This window comes from Eriocheir sinensis, chromosome 26, assembly GCF_024679095.1.
Source record: "Eriocheir sinensis breed Jianghai 21 chromosome 26, ASM2467909v1, whole genome shotgun sequence".
Taxonomy (NCBI): domain Eukaryota; kingdom Metazoa; phylum Arthropoda; class Malacostraca; order Decapoda; family Varunidae; genus Eriocheir; species Eriocheir sinensis.
The window spans coordinates 7,705,472-7,729,471 of record NC_066534.1 but is presented as its reverse complement, the minus strand read 5'-3'; the positions used below and the strand labels follow the sequence as shown (position 1 = coordinate 7,729,471).

The 24,000-nt window shown below is 43.4% G+C and overlaps 1 protein-coding gene across 1 annotated transcript in view; it reads right to left on the bottom strand.

Annotated features, from left to right (window-relative positions):
- The window catches only part of LOC127003900 (phospholipid-transporting ATPase ABCA3-like), a 62,294-nt gene that overhangs the window by 34,110 nt on the left and 4,184 nt on the right, over positions 1 to 24,000 (bottom strand). The window contains exons 2-9 of the mRNA XM_050871005.1: positions 20,303 to 20,435; positions 17,564 to 17,722; positions 15,599 to 15,848; positions 15,192 to 15,368; positions 8,605 to 8,786; positions 8,084 to 8,214; positions 7,861 to 7,997; positions 7,438 to 7,592 (exon numbers count right to left, since the gene is read on the bottom strand). Coding sequence (XP_050726962.1) covers positions 7,438 to 7,592; positions 7,861 to 7,997; positions 8,084 to 8,214; positions 8,605 to 8,786; positions 15,192 to 15,368; positions 15,599 to 15,848; positions 17,564 to 17,722; positions 20,303 to 20,435 — 1,324 coding nt within the window. The remainder of the gene's footprint in view (positions 1 to 7,437; positions 7,593 to 7,860; positions 7,998 to 8,083; positions 8,215 to 8,604; positions 8,787 to 15,191; positions 15,369 to 15,598; positions 15,849 to 17,563; positions 17,723 to 20,302; positions 20,436 to 24,000) is intronic.

Sequence of the window (24,000 nt, the reverse complement as noted above, 5' to 3'; positions counted from 1 at the left end):
TCTCTCCGTGATGCAACGTCATACAAGCTAAACTGTATGCATAACGACATACAAGAGGAAATGCAGAATTACACATATGATATGAATATTAGTGAGGCAAAATGATTACATGTTAATAGGGAACGTCACTGTCTCATCACTTATCTACAAAAGGAAGCAGCTTGGGAAAAAACAAGAATAATTATGAAAAAAACCCCGCTAAACACCGCCTTTATTTAAAAAAAAAAAAGTTCAGAGGAGTGGCCAGGAGTTAAATTTCGGGAGGGGAGGTGGCTCGATACTCTCCTCTTGAAAGAGTTCAAGTCATAGTCGTAGGAAATACAGGCGAAGGAAGATTGTTCCAGAATTTACCAGTGAAAGGGATGAAAGAATGAAGATGCTGGTTAACTCTTGCATAATGTATCTGGACAGTATAGGGATGAGCTAGAGTAGAAAGTCGTGTGCAGCGAGGCCGTGGGATTGGGGGAGGCATGCAGTTAGCAAGTTCAAAAGAGCAGGCAGCATGAAAATATCGATAGAATATAAAAAGAGATGCAATATTGTGGCGTAATTTAAGAGGTAGGGGTCTGTAAGTAAGAGGAGGGGAGATGATGAGACGAAGAGCCTTACTCAACTCTGTCCAAGAGAGCTGTATGTGTTAAGCCCCCCCACACATGAGATGCATACTCCATACGAGGGTGGACAAGCCCCTGTATATGGATAACATCTGGAAGGAGAAAAAAAAATGGCGGAGACGATACTGAACCAACCTCGAGGAAGTTGATTTAGTAAGAGAGGAGAGATGAAGTTTCCAGTTAAGATTTTAAATTGAGGATAGACCGAGGATGTTTATTGTGGATGAAAGTGACAGCTGTGTGTTTTCGAAAAATAGGGGATAGGTGTTTGGAAGATTGGTGGAGAAATTTAATTTTTGAGGCTTTGAAGAACACCAGGTTCTTCTTGGCCCAGTCGAAAATGATAGTAAGGTCTGAGGTTAACTGTTTTGCGGTCTTCAGCCTGGAATTATGTAGTTCCTGTTGGAAGGGTCTTCCATCAAAAGATGTTGAGTAATGCAAATAGAGTCATCGGCGTAAGAATGGATATGACTTTGTTTTGAAAAGATAATTAATGAACAACAGAGAGTGAGAGATAGGACAGAGCTCTGCAGGACACCACTGTTTAGGGGAAGAACAATAATCGTTTACCACAGCTGACATGGATCGGCCAGAGGGTAAACTGGAGATGAAAGTACAAAGAGAGGGATAGAATCCCTAGGAGGATAGTTTAGAAAGCGAAGATTTGTGCCAGACTGTCAAAAGCTTTCGAGATGTCTATGAACACATCGAAAGTTTCACCGAAACGGCTAAGTGAGGATGACCAGGAGTCAGTTAGGAAGGCAAGATCATCAATAGAACGCCCCTTGCGGAACCCATACTGGCGATCAGATAGAAGGTCAGAAGTAGATAGATACTTAAGAATCTTCCGGTTAATGATTGATTCAAAGGCTTTAGAAAGACAAGAAAGTAAAGTTATAGAACAGTAGTTTAAGGGATTAGAGCGGTCACCCTTCTTAGACACAGGCTGCATGTAGGCGTATTTCCAGCAGGAAAGCAGGGTAGATGTTACGAGGCAGAGACGAAAGAGTTTGACCGTGATGACACCCTGCCTGGGTGTCAGCACGGAATCATAGTTTTTAAGGACAATAGGGGTCACTCCATCAGGCCCATAAGCCTTCTGAGGATTGAGGCCAGAGAGGGCATAGAAAACATCATTAATAAGAATCTTAACAACAGGTATAGTGGAGTCAAAGAGGGGGATGAGTCGGAGGAATATGCCCTGAATCGTCCAGAGTGGAGTTTTTAGAGAAAGTTTGAGCAAAGAGTTCAGTCTTAGAGGCAGATGTGGTGCTGCGGTCAGGATTAAGGAAAGGTGGAAAAGATGAAGAATTGAAATTGTGAGAGATATTTTTGGCTAGGTGTAAGACGTCCCTCAAAGAATTAGAGAAACCAAGTGTTTATGGTAAGCCGGAGAATAGATTCAGAGCAAAAATGTAAAGATCATGATTTGCAGGAGTGCGAAGACTCTGGCGATTTCTAGTACCATTTGTGAGCCGCCTCTCTATCTTTGATAGCTCGAGAACAAGCGTGATTGAACCCAGGTAAGTCAAAGAGTAGATTCCGGATAGAAATGTAAATGTCATCATTTGCAAGCGTGCGAAGGCTCTGGTACCGTTTGTGAGACGCCTCTCTATCTTTGACGGCTCGAGAACAAGCGTGATTGAACCAAGGCTATTTAGCATGAGGGGTAGAGAAAGAACGTGGAATGTGTGCCTCCACAGCTGTGTGCCTACAACAACTACCGTGGTATTACTCAGCTCAATGTGCCAGGCAAGGTGCTTTCCCATCTATTACTGACGCGGGTTCTCAGCCAGCTGCTGAAGCTGCAGAGTCCTGAATAATCTTGGTTTATGATTGGCAAGTCGACAACTGACCATATCCTAGCCCTTCGCCTACTGGTGGAGCGCAGACGTGAGTTTCGACAGATGTTGCAGCCTATGTCGATCTCAAGAAGGCGTTTGATTTAGTGCATCGCAAGGCACTCTAGGATCTCCTGCAACTCTGCAAGATTACTGCAAGGATCATTGGTTTGCTGCCTACTCTGTATGCTGAGATTGAGTGCTGTGAAAAGTGGGGGTGGGGGGTCGTGTCCAGCTTCTTTCCCATGAACACACGAGTATTGCAGGAATGTGGAACATCTATGAGCAATACCAAAGTCACTGACTTTGATTTTGACGATGATGCAATAATCCATGCAGAATCGCTGGAGGTTTTGGCGATTTCTCTCGAGGCATTGCACACGGAGACGAAGGCCTTGGGATTCCAGGACTCCATGGCCAAGATGTTTGGAGGCTTGCTAATTGAAACAGTACAGTCTGTTCTTGTGCGTGAGAATTGAGATCTTGGAAAATTTTACATACCTTGGTACAGTAGCGAAATTCAAAACAACAGCGGGTCTCGCCAGGAAATCTAACGGCGGAAAGGCTTGGCCCACGGTGTTATGGACTCGCTCAGCATTAGTAGGCTATATGGGGGTGTTGATACCTGTGTAGAAGGATAAAGATCCAGATCTTCATGTAGCTTATTCTCCCTGTCTTACTCTATGGGTGTGAGAAATGGAAACTAAACAAGGACTTCGAAAGACGGATTGATACCTGTGGTAATAAATGTTTATGCAAAATCATGGGATATCGCTGGAATGACATTGTGTCAAACCAACGATTTCTCCCTGAGACTGATTGGACATATATTACCCGCTTAGTCAGTCAACACCAACTCTGGTTATACAGGCATATGGCACGCTACACAGAAGCCAGCCCTGTTCACCGGGTTGTTTCTGTAAGAGACAATCTTGAGTAGAGGAGGCCAAGGGGACGCCCACAGTGTTCGTGGATTTAATAAGTTAATAGATTCTGCCAGGAGGTTAGAATGAGAAGAGGACCTGCCTGGAGACTTACCCAAAGAGACCCCTGGGCTTGGGGTCGTAGGGCGGCCGAGGCGACGCGCCACCCGGCGTATGCTCCCATTGATTGATTAATTGAGCAGATGAGTGAACACTCTGCCCGGCACACTAAACAGTGTAATACTACTGTAATTGTTGCCGTTCTTGTCTTTCCCCTTTCCCTTTCCAGATAGGGACTACCAACCCTCTTTTCAAGTCAGGAGAAATGGCACCAAACTGCCACACGACAGACAGCACCACATGCAACCCACGGATCATTGCTTCACCCCCCGGCTTTCAGGATCTCCACGCTGATATTACAGATCCCAGCTGCCGTTCCACCCTTCAACTTACTCACAGCCTCTCTCACCTCCGCAAAAGAGGGTGGATTTTCCTCTATTGGTGGATCAGCAGCCACCATCTGCAAATTAGCCAGAGGGAGCTGTCTACGTGATGGATCTCCCGTGTACAGCTGGCCAAAGTACTCGGCCCTACGACTCCAGTACCAATCCGCATCTAATATTATTTGCCCATCAGCTATTCGTATAGTACTAGTTTGAGGTGTGGGTTTGGAGCGGAGCTTCTTCCGAGATCTGACAGCAGGTCTGAGATTGTTTGCAGTTAGACAGCCTTCAACATCTTCAGCGAGACCCCTGACCTACCTCTGCTGATCTCTCCTCAGAAGAGTTTTAGCCCTTCGTGATATAGCGCTGTATCGATCTGAGTCCCCAGCCAGCCTGGCAGCACGACTCTCCTCTATATTCTCCATTGTCTCCCTCAAGGCAACTCCACTCCTAGACCTTAGATGCTCTCCAGAGCACTCTTCGGCAGCACCTGAGCTGTCCCCCACTTTCTCAAGATGGAAACAGAGAGAGTTGTAACGGTCGCAAAGAACTCAGCACTCCGGAAAACCCAATAGTTTTAAAGGATCCTCCAACGATTACTAACGAGCGTGATCAATCTCCATTGCCACAATGCCACCATTGCTATACCAAGTCCAGCGGCGAGGCTCGCATCTCTTGAACCAGGAACCAGCGTTCCCCAGCCTTCTGGAGTTTGCAAAGTTCAGGAATGAACTGTTTACGTTTCTGGTGTCAGAGCTATGGGGACCAATACGTTACTCGTAGATAATGCTAGGATCACACATCTGCGATTTTGCGTCTGCCACTTACTGCGATACCGAAAATGTGAAAAATTGGTGAAATCGCAATCTATTACGCTCTCGCTGCAACAATCGTAACAGGAATCGCAGTGAGTCTTTCCGAAGCGTAGCGGTGTTGCCACGTATCGCGGGTGATCGCGCGATGCGGCCACCGCTGCGATTTTCGCACGATGCGGCCACCGCTGCGATTTTTTTGTAATGTTCAAAACAGATCGCAAGCTGCCTCTGCGAGTCCCATATCGCTCGATTCATCGCAGCGTGATCACAGTGTTAACGCAGTGAAAGCGCAGCACACTGCGACTCGGCAACGATATCGTTGCAATGATTGCAGTGGCCTGCGACAAATCGTTGGCGAATCTAGCAACTTTCTCATCGCGAAATGTGGGAACGAGATATCGCAGCGGCGTCTCCTATTAATAAGCTATGCGAGCGACGCTCCCTCGCTTAGGTTCCACCCTGCCGTGCTCTGTTGACGACTGCCTCTCGATTACCTCTCGCTCTGCCAACCAACGCTCCCGCCCACAATGTGCCACACAACGTCTTGTTCCCTTCAGGACCCCTTCTACATCATGCCGAAGGAAAGGAAGGACAGCAACCCCTCGAAAAAAGACCAAGAAGACCAAAGTCTCTCCACCAGCCCCCACACCTACCAATCCACCAAGCCCCAAACCACAACCTTCATCGTCAACATCGTCCAACACACCCTCAACACCGGACGACCAGCCTGCTGTGGAGATATTGGCCACCTACTATTCTGTGGAAGTAATCGGAAATCCACAGGAAGTTATACAGGCGGTGCCAGCTCCTCCACCTCCACCAGCACCTGTTTTACTGGAACAAAACGAGTCCGATCCAGAGTGGTCTGTCCAAGCAGAAAGGAGGAGGAGGACGCCGACGAAGAAGAAGAATTATCATCAAAGGGCCAGGCGGCATGTGGAAAGAGGAAGAGGCCGCTGTCCCTGCCGGTAGAGGTTGAGAGGGTGCTGGGGGAATGGCTGCTGGGACTGAGCAAAGACGCCCCTATCAGACTCCGAGCCAACAGCTCCCACGTCCACGAACATAAATATTTATAGTCTGCATCCACAATAGCCAGCAGGAACACCGAAAAGAACTTCTTGTAATTATAGTAGTGTGAACCACTAAACTCTGAATTCCTGATGCGCTTGTGTTTCCCGTCAATTGCACCCAGGGTGTGGGAGAAATTCCAGCGTTCTTGGAACCCATTGGCAATCTCCTTTCAACCCTCCAATGAGTCTGGCATTTGCAGGAATTCATCTCAAAACGCAGCAACTATGGCTCTGCACGTCTCAGGAGCAAGGGAGATGGTGTTGGGTGCCACACGGAATTCATAACCAAGGCTCTTGCATAGGAATTACCCCTCGCAAGGAATCTGAGGGATATAGAAACACGTAAGCCAGTATCCAAGGGCTTCCTCCAGAACGTCGTCTTCTTTTCGATGTAGGGTCGAACACGCTCCACTATCTCATTAAACATGGTCTCAGTGATGCGGATGAAGTCCTGGTAGAGCAGAGGGTCCTCGTCAGCCAGCTCACGCATCAGGTTTTGATATTGGCCTTCGGTGGCTCGTCGTGTCAGGTATCCACGTACCCAAGTACTTCGGGCCTTCCTTTTCTGTATCAGCTGTACAACATATTGGAGGGTTATTATGTGCAATCTCTCAAAGGCCACTATAGCTGCCACAAGCTGACGATTCTTCACAATGTCACTGTCGATAAATTCAATGAGGTTCATGGTGTTGGCGTTGTTACTGCAGGGGTAGATTGGTTAGTGTACAGGCAGGTGAACCCACTCTGTGGGGACACCCAGCAGGTGGTCACGATTAATTGCAGTACATCGTTGCGAAGTCGAACTGGAAACGAGAGCCAGTCGAGCAGCAGTCGAACAGCATTCTTGATCCATTGCAATAATCGTGCATGCGTACGTCGCAGGTACTCACGATGTGCTCATGATGAATCCCTGCATGAGTTTGCGATATTTGCAGTAAGCTGCGATACGCACTCGATCTTTCCTCGCTTCGCCTGCAATGATTGCAAAGGTCTACGACTAAGCGAGCGGAGATTGAGCACACGTCGTAATGGATCGTGAGATCTTTCTTGTCGCAACAAATCGCCCTTCTCGGATGGCGACCGAGCTGAGACTCCAACATTTTCGGTATCGCAGTTAGTCGCAGAGGCAAAATCGCAGATGTGTGATCCCAGCATAACTCTCTGTGTCAGTAGCTGCAATGAATTCACCCAAGACAATCAATGTGTCATGCGGGGGCACCAGCGGACTATAGAGTCGAGCTTGGCAACAAGAGATATTAAGTCTAAGGTGTGATTCAACTTCACCAGTATCATACGCTCCTTAACATGAGTAACCCAAACAACAGGGGACTGCAGTCGGCTAGAAAGGGATATAGCTACTCCTTTGAGACGAGCACCATAGCTCTTGCCTGACCTGTCTTAGGTAAAATCCAAACTACTGATCTCTCCATTCACAGGTTTCCTCGTCTCAGAGAGCCCCATTATGTCCATTCTCAACCTCCTGAGCTCAGTAGACAGATGAGGTAGTCAATGATCCTTTGAGAGGCTTGGGATATTTCATGCACCCACGCGGAAAGTCCACCGGAGGTTAACCCTGGGCATGGCTCGGCAAGCTTGTGATTCATCTGTAGCCCCCCAGCGGTCCCCCGAAAAACAGGAAGTGAGTATAATTGGTGGGGCAGGAGTGCTCTCCTGGTAAATATGCCATCACCTCTCTCGACCTGTCACCGAGAGGCCAATTTCGGTACCTACCCGGCCGAAGAAGAGTAGGTGCTGCATCACGTTGAGGTGGATGAAAAGCATATTGTGCTGCGGACACAGACCTAGCTCCTCCCGCGCCTCTTGCAGGTGTGTTGCGATGTTCCAGCCACCCAACTCAGCCTGGCCCCCGCTCGGAGCATAAACGCCTGTTAAAGAATATTACCCATGCTAGAATCACTGGTTTCCCAGCTACTATCAGGTTTACTATGCAAAAAGAAAGCCTATGGATTCACTTTAATAGTATTATACTCATATTTTCCAGCCTTCATTAAAGTACGCTATCTTTACTTTTTAGAGCTCCTTCAACTGCACGACCTTTCTTCCTTTTATCATTCCTCACAGTGACACCTTCTGGCTTCCCTAATATTTCCATCTTTCTTTTCCTGTCCCTTCCCAGCCCCCGTCACTACACACCTGTAAGGACGGACATGGTGGTGGTCTTGCCGGCGCCGTTGTGGCCCAGCAACACGGTGCACTGGCCCTCGTAACACGTCATGGACACGTCCTCCACCGCCACCTTCACCTTCCTTCCCAGTGTCCGGAACTCTTTCCTGCGGTAAAAACAAGAAAGTGTTAATTACGGCGGCCTTCCAGCGGCCTTCCGGCCAAGCCGCCCTCCCCTTTCGGCCTCACTCACCGCAAGTTCTTTATCACGATGCCTGGCTTCAGTCCCTCCGGCTCCTCCTCGAAGTATTGCCGCGCCTCATCGTCAGTGTCTGGAGCAGCACTCGTCATGGCCACGGGCCGGGAGCCGCACCAGTAGCTCTTCTGGAGGTGGAGTGTGTGGGGGGTTCTGGTGAGTGTATCCCTAACACGGCGGGTGTCAATCACTGTCACCACCACTCTAGGGGGACAATAGGCGCCAGGCACTGTTACCACCAGACCTCAGGGGACAGCAGGTGCCAGGCACTGTTACAACTACCACAAGGAGAGCAGGTGCCAGGCACTGCTACCACCTCAGAAAGACAGCATATGCCAGGCACTGTTACTTCCACATGAGAACAGCAGGTGCCAGGCACTGTCACTGCGACAGAGGAACGGCAGATGCCAGGCACTGTTACCACCACAGAGAAACGGCAGATGCCAGGCACTGTTACCACCATAGGGGGACAATAGGTGCCAGGTACTGTTACCACTACAGGGGACGCACACACATACCTGCAGCGGGAAGTAGAAGGGGAGCGGCACGCCGTACTTGCCAGGGCTGACCTGGTCCACGTACCACATCAGCAGCAAGTAAAGCAGAATGTCTAACACCAGCATCAGCAGGATCATGGCGGGTGTGAGCTCGTCACGCGGGTTCCCTGTGTCCCACATGTTGTTCCACTGGATGCCAAGCGCTGACGAAGGAAAAAGAAAGATGAATGGTCACAGTATATGACAAAACTAGCATATCAACATGTTAGCTCGGTCAGCCAGCTGTTAACTGTTTTATCTGATTTATGTCTTACAGTATACCCAAACCTGGTGTAGCCTGCCAGATTTTTTTTTTTCGCCTATGCCGCTGGTAGCCTTTCTTGGTGAGACCTGGTGGTCGTCCCCAGGCTTTTATGGCGCAGGCAAGTGTGTATAGCGGTGCCATCTTGCTTAGCTCATGCTGTCGCCCGGACCTCACCTTTGATCCTCTTATTAGGGAGAATCTAGATTCTGAGTTGATAGATGGTCTTCACGACAGTAAATGAGTAGTCTTAAGCTACTAGACAATGACTTATAAATTGCCAGCTTTTTTGTAGCGACGGATGGGACGCCAACCTGTGTCCTCCAGGACGCCGCGCCCACACGCTAACACACACACACACACACACACACACACACACACACACACACATATATATATATATATATATATATATATATATATATATATATATATATATATATATATATATATATATATATATATATATATATATATATATATGAGAGAGAGAGAGAGAGAGAGAGAGAGAGAGAGAGAGAGAGAGAGAGAGAGAGAGAGAGAGAGAGAGAGAGAGAGAGAGAGAGAGAGAGAGAGAGAGAGAGAGAGAGAGAGAGAGAGAGAGAGAGAGAGACTGACTTACAAAGATTTATATAGATATTCAGACCGTACAGAGCCTATGGTCCAGACTAGGTGGTCTGTCCTTAAACCCAAGTGAAATTACATTAATCAAATGGCACAAAGACTTTGCATTTCTACTTTAGCAAATATTAAGTTGAAGAAAGTGTCAGTCGAGTTTTTTTTAAAAGAGTCAATAGTGTTGCATTGGACAACTAAAGGTGGGAGCTTATTCCATTCTCACACTACAACGTTGGTGAAGAAAAATTTTGTGCAGTCTGAAGTTACTTGTCTACACTCAAGTTGTATGTCATTATTTCTCGTCCGCAGAGTGTTATCAATTATAAACAAATTCAATTTGTCCACGTTCGTAAATCCATTTGATATTTTGGAACATTCGATCAGTTTTCCTCGGAGGCGACGTTTTCAAGGGAGAACATGTTAAGAGCTGAGAGTCTTTCGTCGTAATGTTTGTTGCGCAAGGAAGAAATCATTTTTCTTGCCCGACGTTGAACATCTAATTTAGCAATGTCGTTCGCATGGTGGGGAGACCAAAAAATGAATCGTATATTCCAAGTGGGGTCTCACTAAACTATTGTAAAGCGGGAGTATTACATATTTATTTTTTTAACAAAAAGTTTCTCTTAATGAAGCCCAGCATTCTGTTCGCTTTATTTGCTGCGTCAATGCATTGCTGTGAGAATTTGAGGTTTGACGTGATTTTGGGACCCAGGTCCTTGACACATTGAACGTTTTTGAGTTTAACGCAACGCATTTCGTAGTCTTACCTCTTATTTTTTGTTCTAACTTGAAGAACCTGGCACTTACCTTTATCAAAGGGAATCTTCTATCTATCAGACCGAGCAAAAATTTTTGGCAAATTTTCTTGGCGACTTTGTCTTTCTTCGTCAGTAAGGACCAAATTACCAATCTTTGTGTCGTCTGCAAATTTGCTAATGAGATTATTGAGTCCAATGTCAACATCGTTGATGTAAATAATGAACAGCACTGGCCCAGGAACCGAGCCCTGAGGTACACCACTAGTGACAGGCGCCCACTCTGAGTTACATCCATCGATCACCACTCTTTGCTGTCGCTCAACCAATTTGCGATTCATTGGTGTACTTTACCGTCAATACTTAGTTGCTTTAATCTATAAAGTAATTTACGTTGTGGAACTTTATAAAACGCTTTCCGGAAATCAAGATAGACCATGTCCAGTGATTTGATTACGCCATAAACTGAGAAGAGGTCACTCAAAAAGGTCAGTAGGTTTGATAGACAGGATCTTTTGTTACGGAAGCCATGTTGTAAATCCTTGATTAATGAGTGGCTTTCAAGGTAACTCACAATTTTGTCTCTAATTGTGCTCTCGATTAGCTTACCTACTACTGAAATTAGACTAAAGAGCCTGTGATTATCCGGTATCTTTTTCTTGTCTCCTTTCTTAAATATCGGTGTTACTTTAGCCATTTTCCAATCTGAAGGGACAATACCTTGTTGCAAGTACATATTGAATACGGTTGTGAGAGAGGAGAGTATTTCGCTCTTTGTTTCTTTTAGTAGTATTGGATAGGAATCGTCTGGGCCTGGGCTTTTATTTGTTTTAAGGGATTGGCGAGCATTTAGGACCTCATCGGTAGTTATTACAAAGTAATGCAATGCATGGATGAAACTTACGTTAGTACTATTGTCGTCGCTGGTGTTAGTGGTAGTGGCGGTAAGACTGCTATAGTCGGTTCATCCAAGTATGAAGTGAGCATTATCGTGCGCTGGCAACCTGCTGTCACACTGCGTGTCCGATTTCGTGGATACTGTATAATAGCCTACGCATAGTAAACAGTCGTCAGTGTCAATAATATGCAGGCAGCAATAAGAAATACCGTCAGTTAGAATCGATTTTGAGTTTTAAAATATTAGTAATGTCGCAAGCAGCTGTTTAATTAATATAAAGCCTGCAAATTTTCTCGGTAGTGGAGAGCTTCAAGGCTGTTTCACTGGCCAATTCTGATGTGCTGAATTAAAAAATCCCATTGATTTTGCTCAATCAGGTCAACTTTTTTTTATCGATCGCCACATTTTTTTTTTTTTTTTTACACGTACGGGTATTATCTATTTATATGAAATAATAAACGAATTCTAAAGAGTTTATATGCGCCAATTTTTTACTAACTGGTATTTTTTGTATTTTGCTTTCTGTGCATGTGGGATAGTAGGGACAAAGCTCAGCATTACACGAAGAAGGACTGGCCTGTACGGGAGGAATTGGTGCCTTGCAGAGCAAGGAACGTCATAAACAACCCTCTGGTGGACAGAGACAGGATACTCTTCCCACCGCTGCACATCAAGCTCGGCTTGATCAAACAGTTCACCGAAGCTCTGGACAAGGATGGTGGCTGCTTCATTTACTTGTGCCACGCTTTTCCAGGATTGACCATGGAGGTGAAAGCTGGCATCTTTGACGGTCCTCAACTCCGTCAGCTCATCAGAAATCCAGAGTTTGAAAACTCAATCAACGAAGTGGAACTGGAAGAGTGGAAGGCTTTTGTTCTTGTCGTGAAGAACTTTATTGGCAACAAGAAGGCCAGGAACTACACAAAACTTGTCACCAATATGCTGACTGCTTTCAGAAACCTCGGATGCAACATGAGCATCAAAATGCATTACTTATTCTCACATATGGATCGGTTTCCTGAGAATCTGGGATCAATGAGCGACGAGGAGAGGGAGAGATTCCATCAGGACATGAAAGAGATGGAGACCAGGTATCAGGGACGCTGGGATGCAGTCATGATGGCTGATTACTGTTGGACTCTGAAGAAAGACATCCCTACCGCTGAGCATTCTAGGAGTTCGAAGAAACGGAAGTTTATGCCCTGAATTTTGAACAATGATGACCTAATATCCAATTTACATGTATTTACCTTCATCAATGTCTACTATTAAATGTACACTTATCAATTTTTGTAACATCTAATTAATGAATTGTGTCAGAAAACGATTTTTTTAACCTTAAAAACCTATTTCGGATGAGAAATATCAACAAAAATCAACCGAAAATGTCACAAAAATGTAATTGATTTAGTTATAAGATTGGATTTTTTAAAAATCGACTTAGAACAAAAACTTGACCTGATTGAAAGAAACGGGTGTCATTTTCGGATTCCGCGGTGCAAATTTGTCCTAAGTCAGTTGAAAAAACTTAGACAACTTACATTTTTTTTTTGTAACCCAGTGTTGTAATAAGCGATCTTGTAAATTAACAAAAGAGCTATTTGCGACGTTACTATTTTTTTAACTCATAATCGGTTATAATTGACGGTATTTGTTAGCGCTGCCTGCATATTATCGACACTGACGACTGTTTACTATGCGTAGGCTAGCATACAGTATCCTCGAAAACGGACACGCCGTGTGACAGCAGGTTGCCAGCGCACGATAATGCTCACTTCAGACTTGGGTGAACCGACTACAGTATTAAATACCGAGGATATATAATTATTGTTTAACAAGTTCGCAACGCGTTGGCTTTCAGTCACTATTTCGCCGTCACTGCCAGTTAAGGGTCCAAGTCCACTTCTGATCGCCTTTCTGTTGTTTATATAACTGAAGAAAGATTTCGGATTATTTTTATTATGCTGCAATGTTTTCTTCATATCTCCGCTTTGCCTGACATACTGATCTTTTCACTCGTCACCTGGCTTCTTGATGCAGTCTAATATATTCGAGCGTGTTTTGCTCTTTCTTTAGCCTATCAAACAACTTTCTCTCATTAATTTAACAGAATGTTTGATTTTAAACCAAATTTATTAAACCAAAGTGAACTTTTATTCGTGTTGCGTCGCTTCTCGCAAAACGGGACAAATGTGTTCTGCTGAGATATTATATATACAGATTATGTATTTATCGGGCTTTAGTTTAAATTCAAACCCACTTTTTTAAATTTAAATTGGAAAGTGCAGTTATGCAGGATTATTATGCTCGTATATTAAAAACACTTGATGGCTAGAAGAAAATGACAATTTTTTGTGCAATTTTAAGATGGGACCCCAAAAGTGTAGCTCCTGGAAGGATGAGTGGAGCTGGAAAACATTCAATATCATGCTTTAACTCATTGCACTAAACATATAGCCTAACTCGAAAAACGAAGGACCTGATAAATGCAATAAAAGTAATAATGCATTCTTAAGCCTTGCTGCTGCAAAGTCTTAAACATGAATGCTGAGCACGGCTACATTGAGGTAGTCATCACCTATTTTATTATATTTACATCATGCGAGCTTAAACTTTATTTAGCCTGTTCATGATAAAAAGTCGAGTTGGCAATAAAGGAATTTTAAGTATCAAGTGTAATGAACTGAACTCCACTTTCTACATCATCCGCACGACCTCTGTGTGTCACGCAACAGACGATAAATGAATCCAGAGCTGGAAACGGTTTCCGTCGCCGGGGATCAAACCCGCGACAGCCTAGATAATAACTCTAACCAATTAGCCAAAGGGGTAGCCCTCTCGCTGAGTAAATTTGGGAGGCTTTTTGTGTCAGGCGGGTCACTACATGGCTTTCCACATCAGACCTAGATTTATTTCTTGTGTGTTTTTACTGGTTACTCATTTTCCATTTTCAATGAACTTTACGGAGAGAATGGGCCATCCCTTTTTCTGTTTCTCAATTCAGGGGAGACACAACAGAACATAGAGGAGGATGTCCACCTCTTACCACCACTGCAACGAACTTTTCACATCATCCACACGACCTCAGCTTGTCACGAAACTCACGAGAAATTAATCCAGAGTCAGAATGGGTTTCTAGCACCGAGGATCGAACCCGTGGCCGACTAGCAAGGAAGATACTCCTTTAACTTGTCCTCCAAAGAGGTATGCACCTAGCTAAGTGAGTTTTGGGAACTTTTCGTATCGGGCGGACCCACTACACGGCTCCCCTCTTGCTATCTAGAATTCAAGATTAATTTCTGTGTGTTTCCTAATTAAAACAACAATAAAACTTACTTTACATGTTTTACGCAATGCCTTTCTGCTGGCTGTCAGGTCTACTTATTTTCCTACCACTGTTCTGTCTATGTACCCATGTACCTCATTTCCTTCCTGGTCTTAGTTTTGTTTACATATATACATGAAGGAGAAATTTTTAGTGTAAAATTTCACGCCATACTACATCACCAACTCAAGTTACTACAAAAGCAATTATGATTATCCTACCTTAATAACTCACCCATCACACCCACGTGAACTTCGCATTACCCTTTTTTAGCAATTTGACCTTATCGCTCACCCACCATACACATGTCAAACCCAATATATAGTAATTTGCCGCAGCTGAAAACTGAGGCTGCCCGTCATGATGGGCATCCTGAGGCAGACAAAATCCTGCTTCACACCAATGTGAATGACCACAAACTCTTCATCAAACCGTCAAACCCCATAAGATATAAGAAAAAGACGTTAAACGAAGAAATAAGAAAAGAAGAAGAAGAAGCAAAAGAAGAAAAAGAAGAAGAAGAAGAAGAAGAAGAAGAAGAAGAAGAAGAAGAGAGGAAAAAGAAGAGAAGAAAAAGAAGAGAATAAAGAAAGAGCGAAAAAGAAAAAAGAAAAAGATGAAAAAGACTGTACCCTCCAGACCTCCCAGCTCACCCATCCTGTCCTTCACCCCTCCCTTGAATATTGTCCTTCCTTGCTTCAGCAGCCTCACCTCTGCCCTCAAACATCGCCATCACCCTGAAGCCAAGTGTCATTGCCATGTTGGGAAAGAGACAAACCAGCAGCTTGGGGCCAAGACTCCACTCGTTGTAATTGAAGTAGATAAAGCTGTTTGGGATGGAGTAGGAGAAGAGCCAGATCAGGATGCCCAGCGTGGTGGCTAGAGTAGCTGTAAGACAAAGAGAAGTAAGATGGGTAAGAAATATTAATGACAATTCAACTTGATAAATTTGAATCCATTATCAGTTTGTGGAAATTAGTACCTCAAGTTTTCGATCTCAAACTCTTACGTCTTTGTGGATTGAAATTTATTAAGTCAAGTCATCTGTGTTGGTTTATTCATATAGACGACAAAACTTAAGTCCCTTTGATGATTCTACAATAGTGGGACACACTCACGCCTGCTGAAGAGCGTCGAGACGGCAAGGCAGAAGGTGATTGCGCATATTCCATACAGTGTGAGCATCACCCACACGAAGGAAGGATCGCTGTAGTAGATGATGGGGGGTATCACCTTGCCGCGGGAATGCAGGTTGACGGTGATCATGATGGTTCCGATGCTTGCCACCAGCACCACCACCACCAGAGCGTGCAGAAACCACCCCAGCCACATCAGCCACCTGTTCATCCCCATCAGCCGCATCAGCTCCTGCGAGAACATAAGAACTGTAAGGAGCTGCAGGAGGCCGGTGGGCCTGTACAAGGCAGTTCCTGTGAACCTAGCCCCACCTAACATCACTATCCATGAATTATCTAATCTGTTTTTGAATGTGACTATCGTATTGGCACTCAAAACATGACTGCCAAGCCTGTTCCACTCATCTACCACTTTGTTGTTAAGGCAGTTTTTGCCTATGCCATTGTTGAATCTGAATTTATCCAGTTAAAACCCATTACTTCGTGTCCTACCAGGTTCTCTTACCATCATAACCTTATTAATATCCCCCTTATTAAGGCCCTTCATCCATTTACAAACCTCGATCAAGTCTCACCGCACCCTTCGCCTTTCTAGATTCTGCAAGGTCAATTGTTTAAGTTTTTCCTCATATGGCAAGTTTCTTAGCCCGTCTATCATCTTTGTCATCCTCCTGTGTACCGATTCTAACATTTGATATCCATTCTATAGTAAGGTGACCAGAACTGAAGCGAATAATAAAGATAAGGTCTAACTAATGCTATATACGTACAGTTTGGGGATGACTACGGCACTTCTTTTGCTTACGCTCCTTGAAATGAATCCCAGTACCCTAATTGCTCGATTTCTAGCCTGAATGCATTTTGGCCTTGGACAAAGATCAGAACTCACTAAGGCCCCTAAATCCCTCTCACACCTAGACCTGCTCATTAAAGTGGCATTTAAGCAATAATTATGTGAGGGGTTGTTCCTGCCTACACTCAAAATACTGCACTTTCTGACATTGAACTCCATCTGCCATTTTCCCGCCCAATCATACAATCTGTTAGTTCTTCCTAGAGAATACTAGCGTCCTGATCCGACTCAATTACTCTGCCGATCTTGGTATCATCAGCAAATTTTCTGGCATCACTACTAATTCCTGTATCTAAATCATTGATATAAATGATAAACAGCACTGGACCCAGTACCGAACCTTGAGAAACCCCACTCGAAGCAGCCACAGTCAGATCTTAAACCATTGATTTGCACTCTTTGCTTGCTATTGCTAAGCCACGCCCTGACCCAGTTCAAAACTTTACCGTCTACTCCGTGAGCCTGTAATTTAAGCAACAGTCGGTGGTGAGGAACTTTGTCAAACGCTTTACTAAAATCAAGAAAATCAAGATGCATTACATCAGAGTTTTCATCTTTGTCTACCGCCTCAATTATATTTTTATAGAAGGACAAGAGATTGGTGAGGCATGACCTTCCTTTCGTGAACCCATGCTGCGAGTCGTGAATTAAGCTTTGTCTCTCTAGATAATCCCGAATTCTCCTCTTCATTATCGACTCCAGCATCTTGCCTACAACCAATGTTAAGCTAATTGGACAATAGTTAGAAGTAGCTGATTTGTTCCTCCTTTTGAAAATCGGCGTCACATTAGCTTCTTTCCATAGACTGGGCACATAACCAGAATTTATTGACATCTTAAAAAAAAGGCATAAGGAGATAAATAATGATAGATTTTCGAGGAGAAGTTGCTTCATGTAGCCCGTATAGCCCTGCATGTTTAAAGACAGCTGCCTTCCAAATTTGAGTCGCAAGCTTGTTTATAATGAATGTAACAACTTGAAGGTTTATTTGTAAAGAAAGAGATCAATAGAAACATATTAAATGTTATTTGGGACGTTCTTTTTCTTTTAGGCAAATCTAAAAGTTAAAATGTTAACACAAAGGGCTCATGTACCCTAACTCCCGTCTCTTTCTCGTGGACGATGTTCTTGATGAGGGACGGGGAGAGGAGAACGAAGGCAAGGATCATGTAGGAGGGCAACATCGAGCCGTACAACTGACTCATGCCATTGTCGTCCGAGTAAGGAGGGTACGGGTACGGCTCAACCTCAACCTGGGTGACAGAGGGAGAGAGCGATTTTCAGTCAGTAGAATGGGAACACTAGCCTAGATAGGAGAGAGCACAGGTTACCTAAGTAATCACATATAACTTTAATGCAACAATGCTCTACGTAACTGCGTTAAGCGCATATAATCTCTTATGAAGGGAATACTGACTCCTTTTAATAGCAATATTTTTTTTTCAATTAAAAGTGCAATATCAGCGACCATATTCTAGCTGCAAGGATGATAAATGACCAATTATGCGTTTGATAGCAATTACCAAGAAGTATAATTTTGTGTTATGTTTGCCACTACCATTTTACCATTGATTCAGTCAGAAACATCTCAAGTAATGGACGTCTTTCTCTTTTGATTTTGAGGCGCCCTTGTCATTAAGCCGCGAATTTTGAAAAATCAACCCCTTTGGTGCGAATCGCCGCAACCCTTATTTCTGGGGCTACAGAAACATTTTTGGTATCAATCGACGGCAAAATGAAAGGGCTATTTTCTCTAATTTGCGACCGGGCTGGAAACCCGACTCGAAAGGGTCGAAACTCGAATAAATTCGCAAAAAACGACTTGAAAAAAAAAAAGTATTTCTGAGTTCCCAACCTTGAAACCCACTCATTTTTTTAGAATTTCAAAAAAAAATTATTTAACATATAATATAACACTACCAATATGCTTTCCAAATGGTGCATACCTTTTCCCTACTCCCAGTAGTTTCGTCGCTAGAGCTCGAAACGTAAACCCTGTCGAGAGCGATTTTGACGAACTCCACACATTTTGCCGTTTTTGTCTAGTGTGGATTTGCTATTGCCTCTAGAAGGCTGTAATTTGGCATGTAGCCCCTCTTGGCAATGTAGTTTGACCAGCTCCATTTTGTTTGTCGTCGAGCCGTCACAGAATAGCCTGTTTTTCGGCCCTTTACCGCGATTTGGACACGTCTTAGATTTTTGCTTATAACGTTTTTATTTATTAATGTTTTCCAATTTTTCTTTTCTGATTATTAATCTGTATGAAAAGAGCTTTCATGTGCCACCAAACACGCCTTCCTAGCTTTAGTAGTTTTCGCTCGAGCTCGACCGGAAATCGCGCTGAACATTCACGGAATCTGACTCATTTCACGCGCCGCGACGAAAAAACTTCCTGACGCCACAAAAATTAATATATCTGCATAGAAATTCATATATGAACACTTCAATATGCTGACTATCTTGTATTAAAATCATATTAGGATATCTATATAAAAAGTTAATATATATATATATATATATATATATATATATATATATATATATATATATATATATATATATATATATATATATATTGTTTTTCGTTAGTCCCAATATAAGTCTGTTGCAGTTGCTGTTAAGCAGAGTCTGTTATCATTTCCACCTTTTTTATAAGTTAACAATAAAACTGTTAATAAAGTTTATACTTTATAAACTGTTTTAATGTGATTATAAAAAAGGTAATGATAATATTTTATAACTTAACAATAAAACAGTTTATAAAGTATAAACTTTATTAACAGTTTTATTGTTAAGTTATAAAAAGGTGGAAATGATAACAGACTCACTTAATAGCAGCTGCTGCAGACTTATATTGGGACTAGCGACAAAGTATATATATATATATATATATATATATATATATATATATATATATATATATATATATATATATATATATATATATATATATATATATATAACAGAATCGAGCTATCAAAACATCCTTCGGGTTGGGCAAACTACATTGCCAAGAGGGGCTACATGCCAAAGTACAGCCTTCTAGAGGCAAACAAGGCCACACTAGACAAAAACGGCAAAATGTCTGGAGTTCGTCAAAATCGCTCACGACAGGGTTTACGTTTGGAGCTCTAGCGACGAAACTACTGAGAGTAGGGAAAAGGTATGCACCATTTTGGAAAGCACATTGATAGGGCTAAATTATTTGTTAAATAATTTTTTTTTAATTATCAAAAAAAGTGGGTTTCAAGGTTGGGAACTCAAAAATGTTTTTTTTTTTTTTTTAGTCGATTTTTGATAAATTATTCTATTTTCGACCCTTTCGAGTCGGGTTTCGAGCCCGGTCACTAATTAAACATATAGCCCTTGCATGTTGCCGTCGATTAATACCAATAACTTTTCTGAAGCACCAGAAATAAGGTGATTCGCACCAAAGCTGTTGATTTTTCAAAATTCTCGGCTTAATGACAAGGTTGGGGCAAGTGTCCGTTTCATCTGTAAAGGTTTCACTGATTCAGTAAACCTGACTCAAGGAACACCTTCCACAGAACTATACGGACAGATATTTTGATTTCTGGGAAAAAATGTATTTACAAAGGCCCATGTTTCATTCAAGAGAAGATGAAAAGTAAACAATCATATGCAGCATATGATGGTGTCCTCAATCCGCTTAACTACATGTTGAATAAAGGGCATTGTCAGTATTGAAACAATAGGCCTCATAATTCCTTACTGCTATCAACTGGTTGCTCACCTATCGTCTTATAAATTCTTACACATCTTCCAACATTGAAATCATAATTTGTGCATTCTATGCTACATAAACTGGTTACCTGAAAGTCATCTATGTAGCTCATGTTGTCCGTCACCTTTGCGATGTAGAAGCGATCAATCCAGTTTTGCAGAAGTGTAAATCCCCTGTCTGTGTACCCTGTCAGAGACAATGAAATTATGTAATTGATATATTTATGTATATATACGTGTGTATAAATATATATATATATATATATATATATATATATATATATATATATATATATATATATATATATATATATATATATATATATATATATATATATATTACATCAAAGGACGCGATTCAAGGGCAACAAAAAGAGTACAAAAAAAAAGCCCGCTACTCGCCTCTCCCACAAAAGTAAAAAGTAAAGAGTAGCCAAAAGAGAGGTCAATTTCGGGTGGAGAGGCGTCTTGATACACTCTTCTTGAAAAAGGTCAAGTCATAGGCAGGAGGAAATACAGACGAAAGAAGACTGTTCCAGAGTTTACCAGTGAAGGGGATGAAAGAATGAAGATGCTGGTTAACTCTTGCATAAGGGATTTGGACAGCATAGGGATGAGCATGAGTAGAAAGTCGTGTGCAGTGGGGCCGCGGGAGGGGGGGGAGGCATGCAGCTAGCAAATTCAGAAGAGGAGTCTGCATGAAAATATCGATAGAAGATAGAAAGAGAAGCAACATGGCTGCGGAATTTAAGAGGTAGAAGGCTGTCAGTAAGAGGAGGAGAACTGATGAGACGAAGAGCCTTACGCTGGAATTCTCAATCTATCTTTTCCCCCTTCACGCGAGGAAACAAGGCTTCGTGGACCAAACGGTATTCTCAGTGACAAGGAGTGTCTTTGATGCAGCGCGCGAAGCGGCGAGCGGGAAAAAAATGAACTAATTTCTTCTCTTGACGAAGAGGAGGTGAAGGCCCGCTCTTCGCTAATATCTTCGCACATTTAATGCTTTATTACAACATTTTTCCATGTTGCTGTATTATTAATTAGATATAAGAACAATTTAAATTTTCTAGGCCTTATGTAAAAAGTCATACAATGCGAGAAACAATATTTTTTCTGTTTATTCAAGACTTCACGGTTCCTATGATAATTTAAGCCAACACTGGAAAGCACCTCTCAACCAGGACGCCCCCCCTTTAGTCTCAACTATTCACAACAGTTCTCTTTTTTGAGCGTTTGTAGGGCGGGCATTTCGAACCATAAGCATGAAGGGTGCTGGGATGAATTTTAAAGTGACGGACTAACAGGGATGAGAATGAGTAGAAAGTCGTGTGCAGCGGGGCCGCGGGAGTAAGGGAGGCATGCAGTTAGCAAGTTCAGAAGAGCAGTCAGCATGAAAATATCGATAGAAGATAGAAAAAGAGGCAACATGGCGGCGGAATTTGAGAGGTAGAAGACTATCAGTATGAGGAGGAGAGCTGATGAGACGAAGAGCCTTTGACTCCACTCTGTCAAGGAGAGCTGTGTGAGTGGACCCCCGCCCCCCCCACACACATGAGATGCATACTCCATACAAGGGCGGACAAGGCCCCTGTAAATGGATAGCAACTGTGCGGGGGAGAAGAACTGGCGGAGACGGTACAGAACGCCCAGCCTCGAGGAAGCTGGTTTAGTAAGAGATGAGATATGAAGTTTCCAGTTGAGATTTTGAGTTAAGGATAGACCGAGGATGTTTAGTGTTGAGGAAGGTGATAGCTGAGTGTTGTCAAAGAATAGGGGATTGTTGTTTGGAAGATTGTGTCGAGTGGATAGGTGGAGAAACTGTGTTTTTGAGGCGTTGAAGGACACCAGGTTCCTCTTCCCCAATCGGAAATAATAGTAAGTTCAGAGGCTAAGCGTTCTGTTGCCTCCAGCCTTGAATCGTTAAGTTCCTGTTGGGTGGGTCTTCTATTAAAAGAAGTTGAGTAATGCAGAGTGGAGTCATCGGCGTAAGAATGGATAGGACAGTTCGTTTTGGAAAGAAGATCATCAATGAACAACAGAAAGACAGTGGGAGATAGGACAAAACCCTGTGGGACACCACTGTTAATAGGTTTAGAGGAAGAACAGTGACCGTCTACCACAGCTGAAATAGAACGGTCAGAAAGGAAACTGGAGATAAAAGTACAGAGACAAGGATAGAAACCGTAGGAGGGCAGTTTGGAAACCAAAGATTTGTGCCAGACCCTATCAAAAGCTTTTGATATGTCCAGCGCAATAGCAAAAGTTTCACCGAAACGGATAAGAGAAGATGGCCAAGAGTCAGTTAGGAAGGCAAGGAGATCACCAGTAAAACGCCCCATGCGGAACCCATACTGGCAATCAGATAAAAGGTCAGAAGTGGAAAGGTGCTTATGAATCTTCCGGTTATGGATTGATTCAAAAGCTTTGGATAGACAAGAAAGTAAAGCTATAGGACGGTAGTTTGAGGGATTGGAGCGGTCACTCTTCTTAGGCACAGGCTGTATGAAGGCATACTTCCAGCAGGAAGGAAAGGTAGATGTTGACAGGCAGAGGCAAAAGAGTTTGACCAGGCAGGGTGACAGCACGGAGGCACAGATTTTAAGGACAATAGGAGCCACTCCATCAGGTCCATAAGCCTTCTGAGGATTACGGCCAGAGAGGGCATAGAAAACATCATTTTGAAGAATCTTTATAATAGGCATAAAAGAGTCAGAGGGGGGATGAGTAGGAGGAATATGCCCAGAATCGTCCAGAGTGGAGTTTTTAGAAAAAGTTTGAGAGAAGAGTTCAGCCTTAGAGACAGATGAGACGGCAGTGTTGCCGTCGGGACTGAGGAGTGGAGGGAAAGATGAAGAAGTGAAGTTGGAGGAGATGTTTTTGGCTAGATGCCAGAAGTCACGGGAAGAGTTAGAGAAAGCAAGGTTTTGGCATTTTCTATTAATGAAAGAATTTTTGGTTAGTCGGAGACTAGATTTGGCACGATTCCGGGCAGAAATGTAAAGTTCATAGTTTGCATTAGTTTGAAGGCTCTGGTACCTTTTGTGAGCTACCTCTCTATCATTGACAGCACGAGAACAAGCGTGATTAAACCAAGGCTTTTTAGCGTGAGGAGTAGAGAAAGAACGAGGAATGTATGCCTCCATTCCAGAGACAATCACCTCTGTGATGCGCTGAGCACACACAGAGGGGTCTCTATCCTGAAAGCAGTAATCATTCCACGGGAAATCGGAAAAGTACATCCTCAGGTCGTCCCACCGAGCTGAAGCAAAATGCCAGAAGCATCGCCTCTTCGGTGGGTCCAGAGGGTGTACAGGAGCGATAGGACAGGATGCAGAAATAAGATTGTGATCGGAGGAGCCCAACGGAGAGAACAGTTTGACAGAATAAGCAGAAGGGTTTGAGGTAAGGAAGAGGTCTAGAATGTTGGGCCGGTCTCCAAGACGGTCGGGAATACGTGTAGGGTGCTGGACCAACTGCTCTAGGTCGTTGAGGAGAGCAAAGTTGTAGGCTTGTTCACCAGGATGGTCAGTGAAAGAGGATGAAAGCCAAAGCTATTGGTGAACATAGAAATCTCCTAGGATGGAGATTTCAGCGAAGGGAGAGTGGGTCAAGATGTGCTCCACTTTAGAATTCAAATAGTCAAAGAATTTTACACAGCTGGTAGAGTTAGGTGAGAGATAAACAGCACAGATGTATTTAGTAATAGAATGACAATGAAGTCTTAGCCAGATGGTGGAAAATTTAGAAGAGTCAAGGTCATGGGCACGAGAGCAAGTTATGTCGTTGC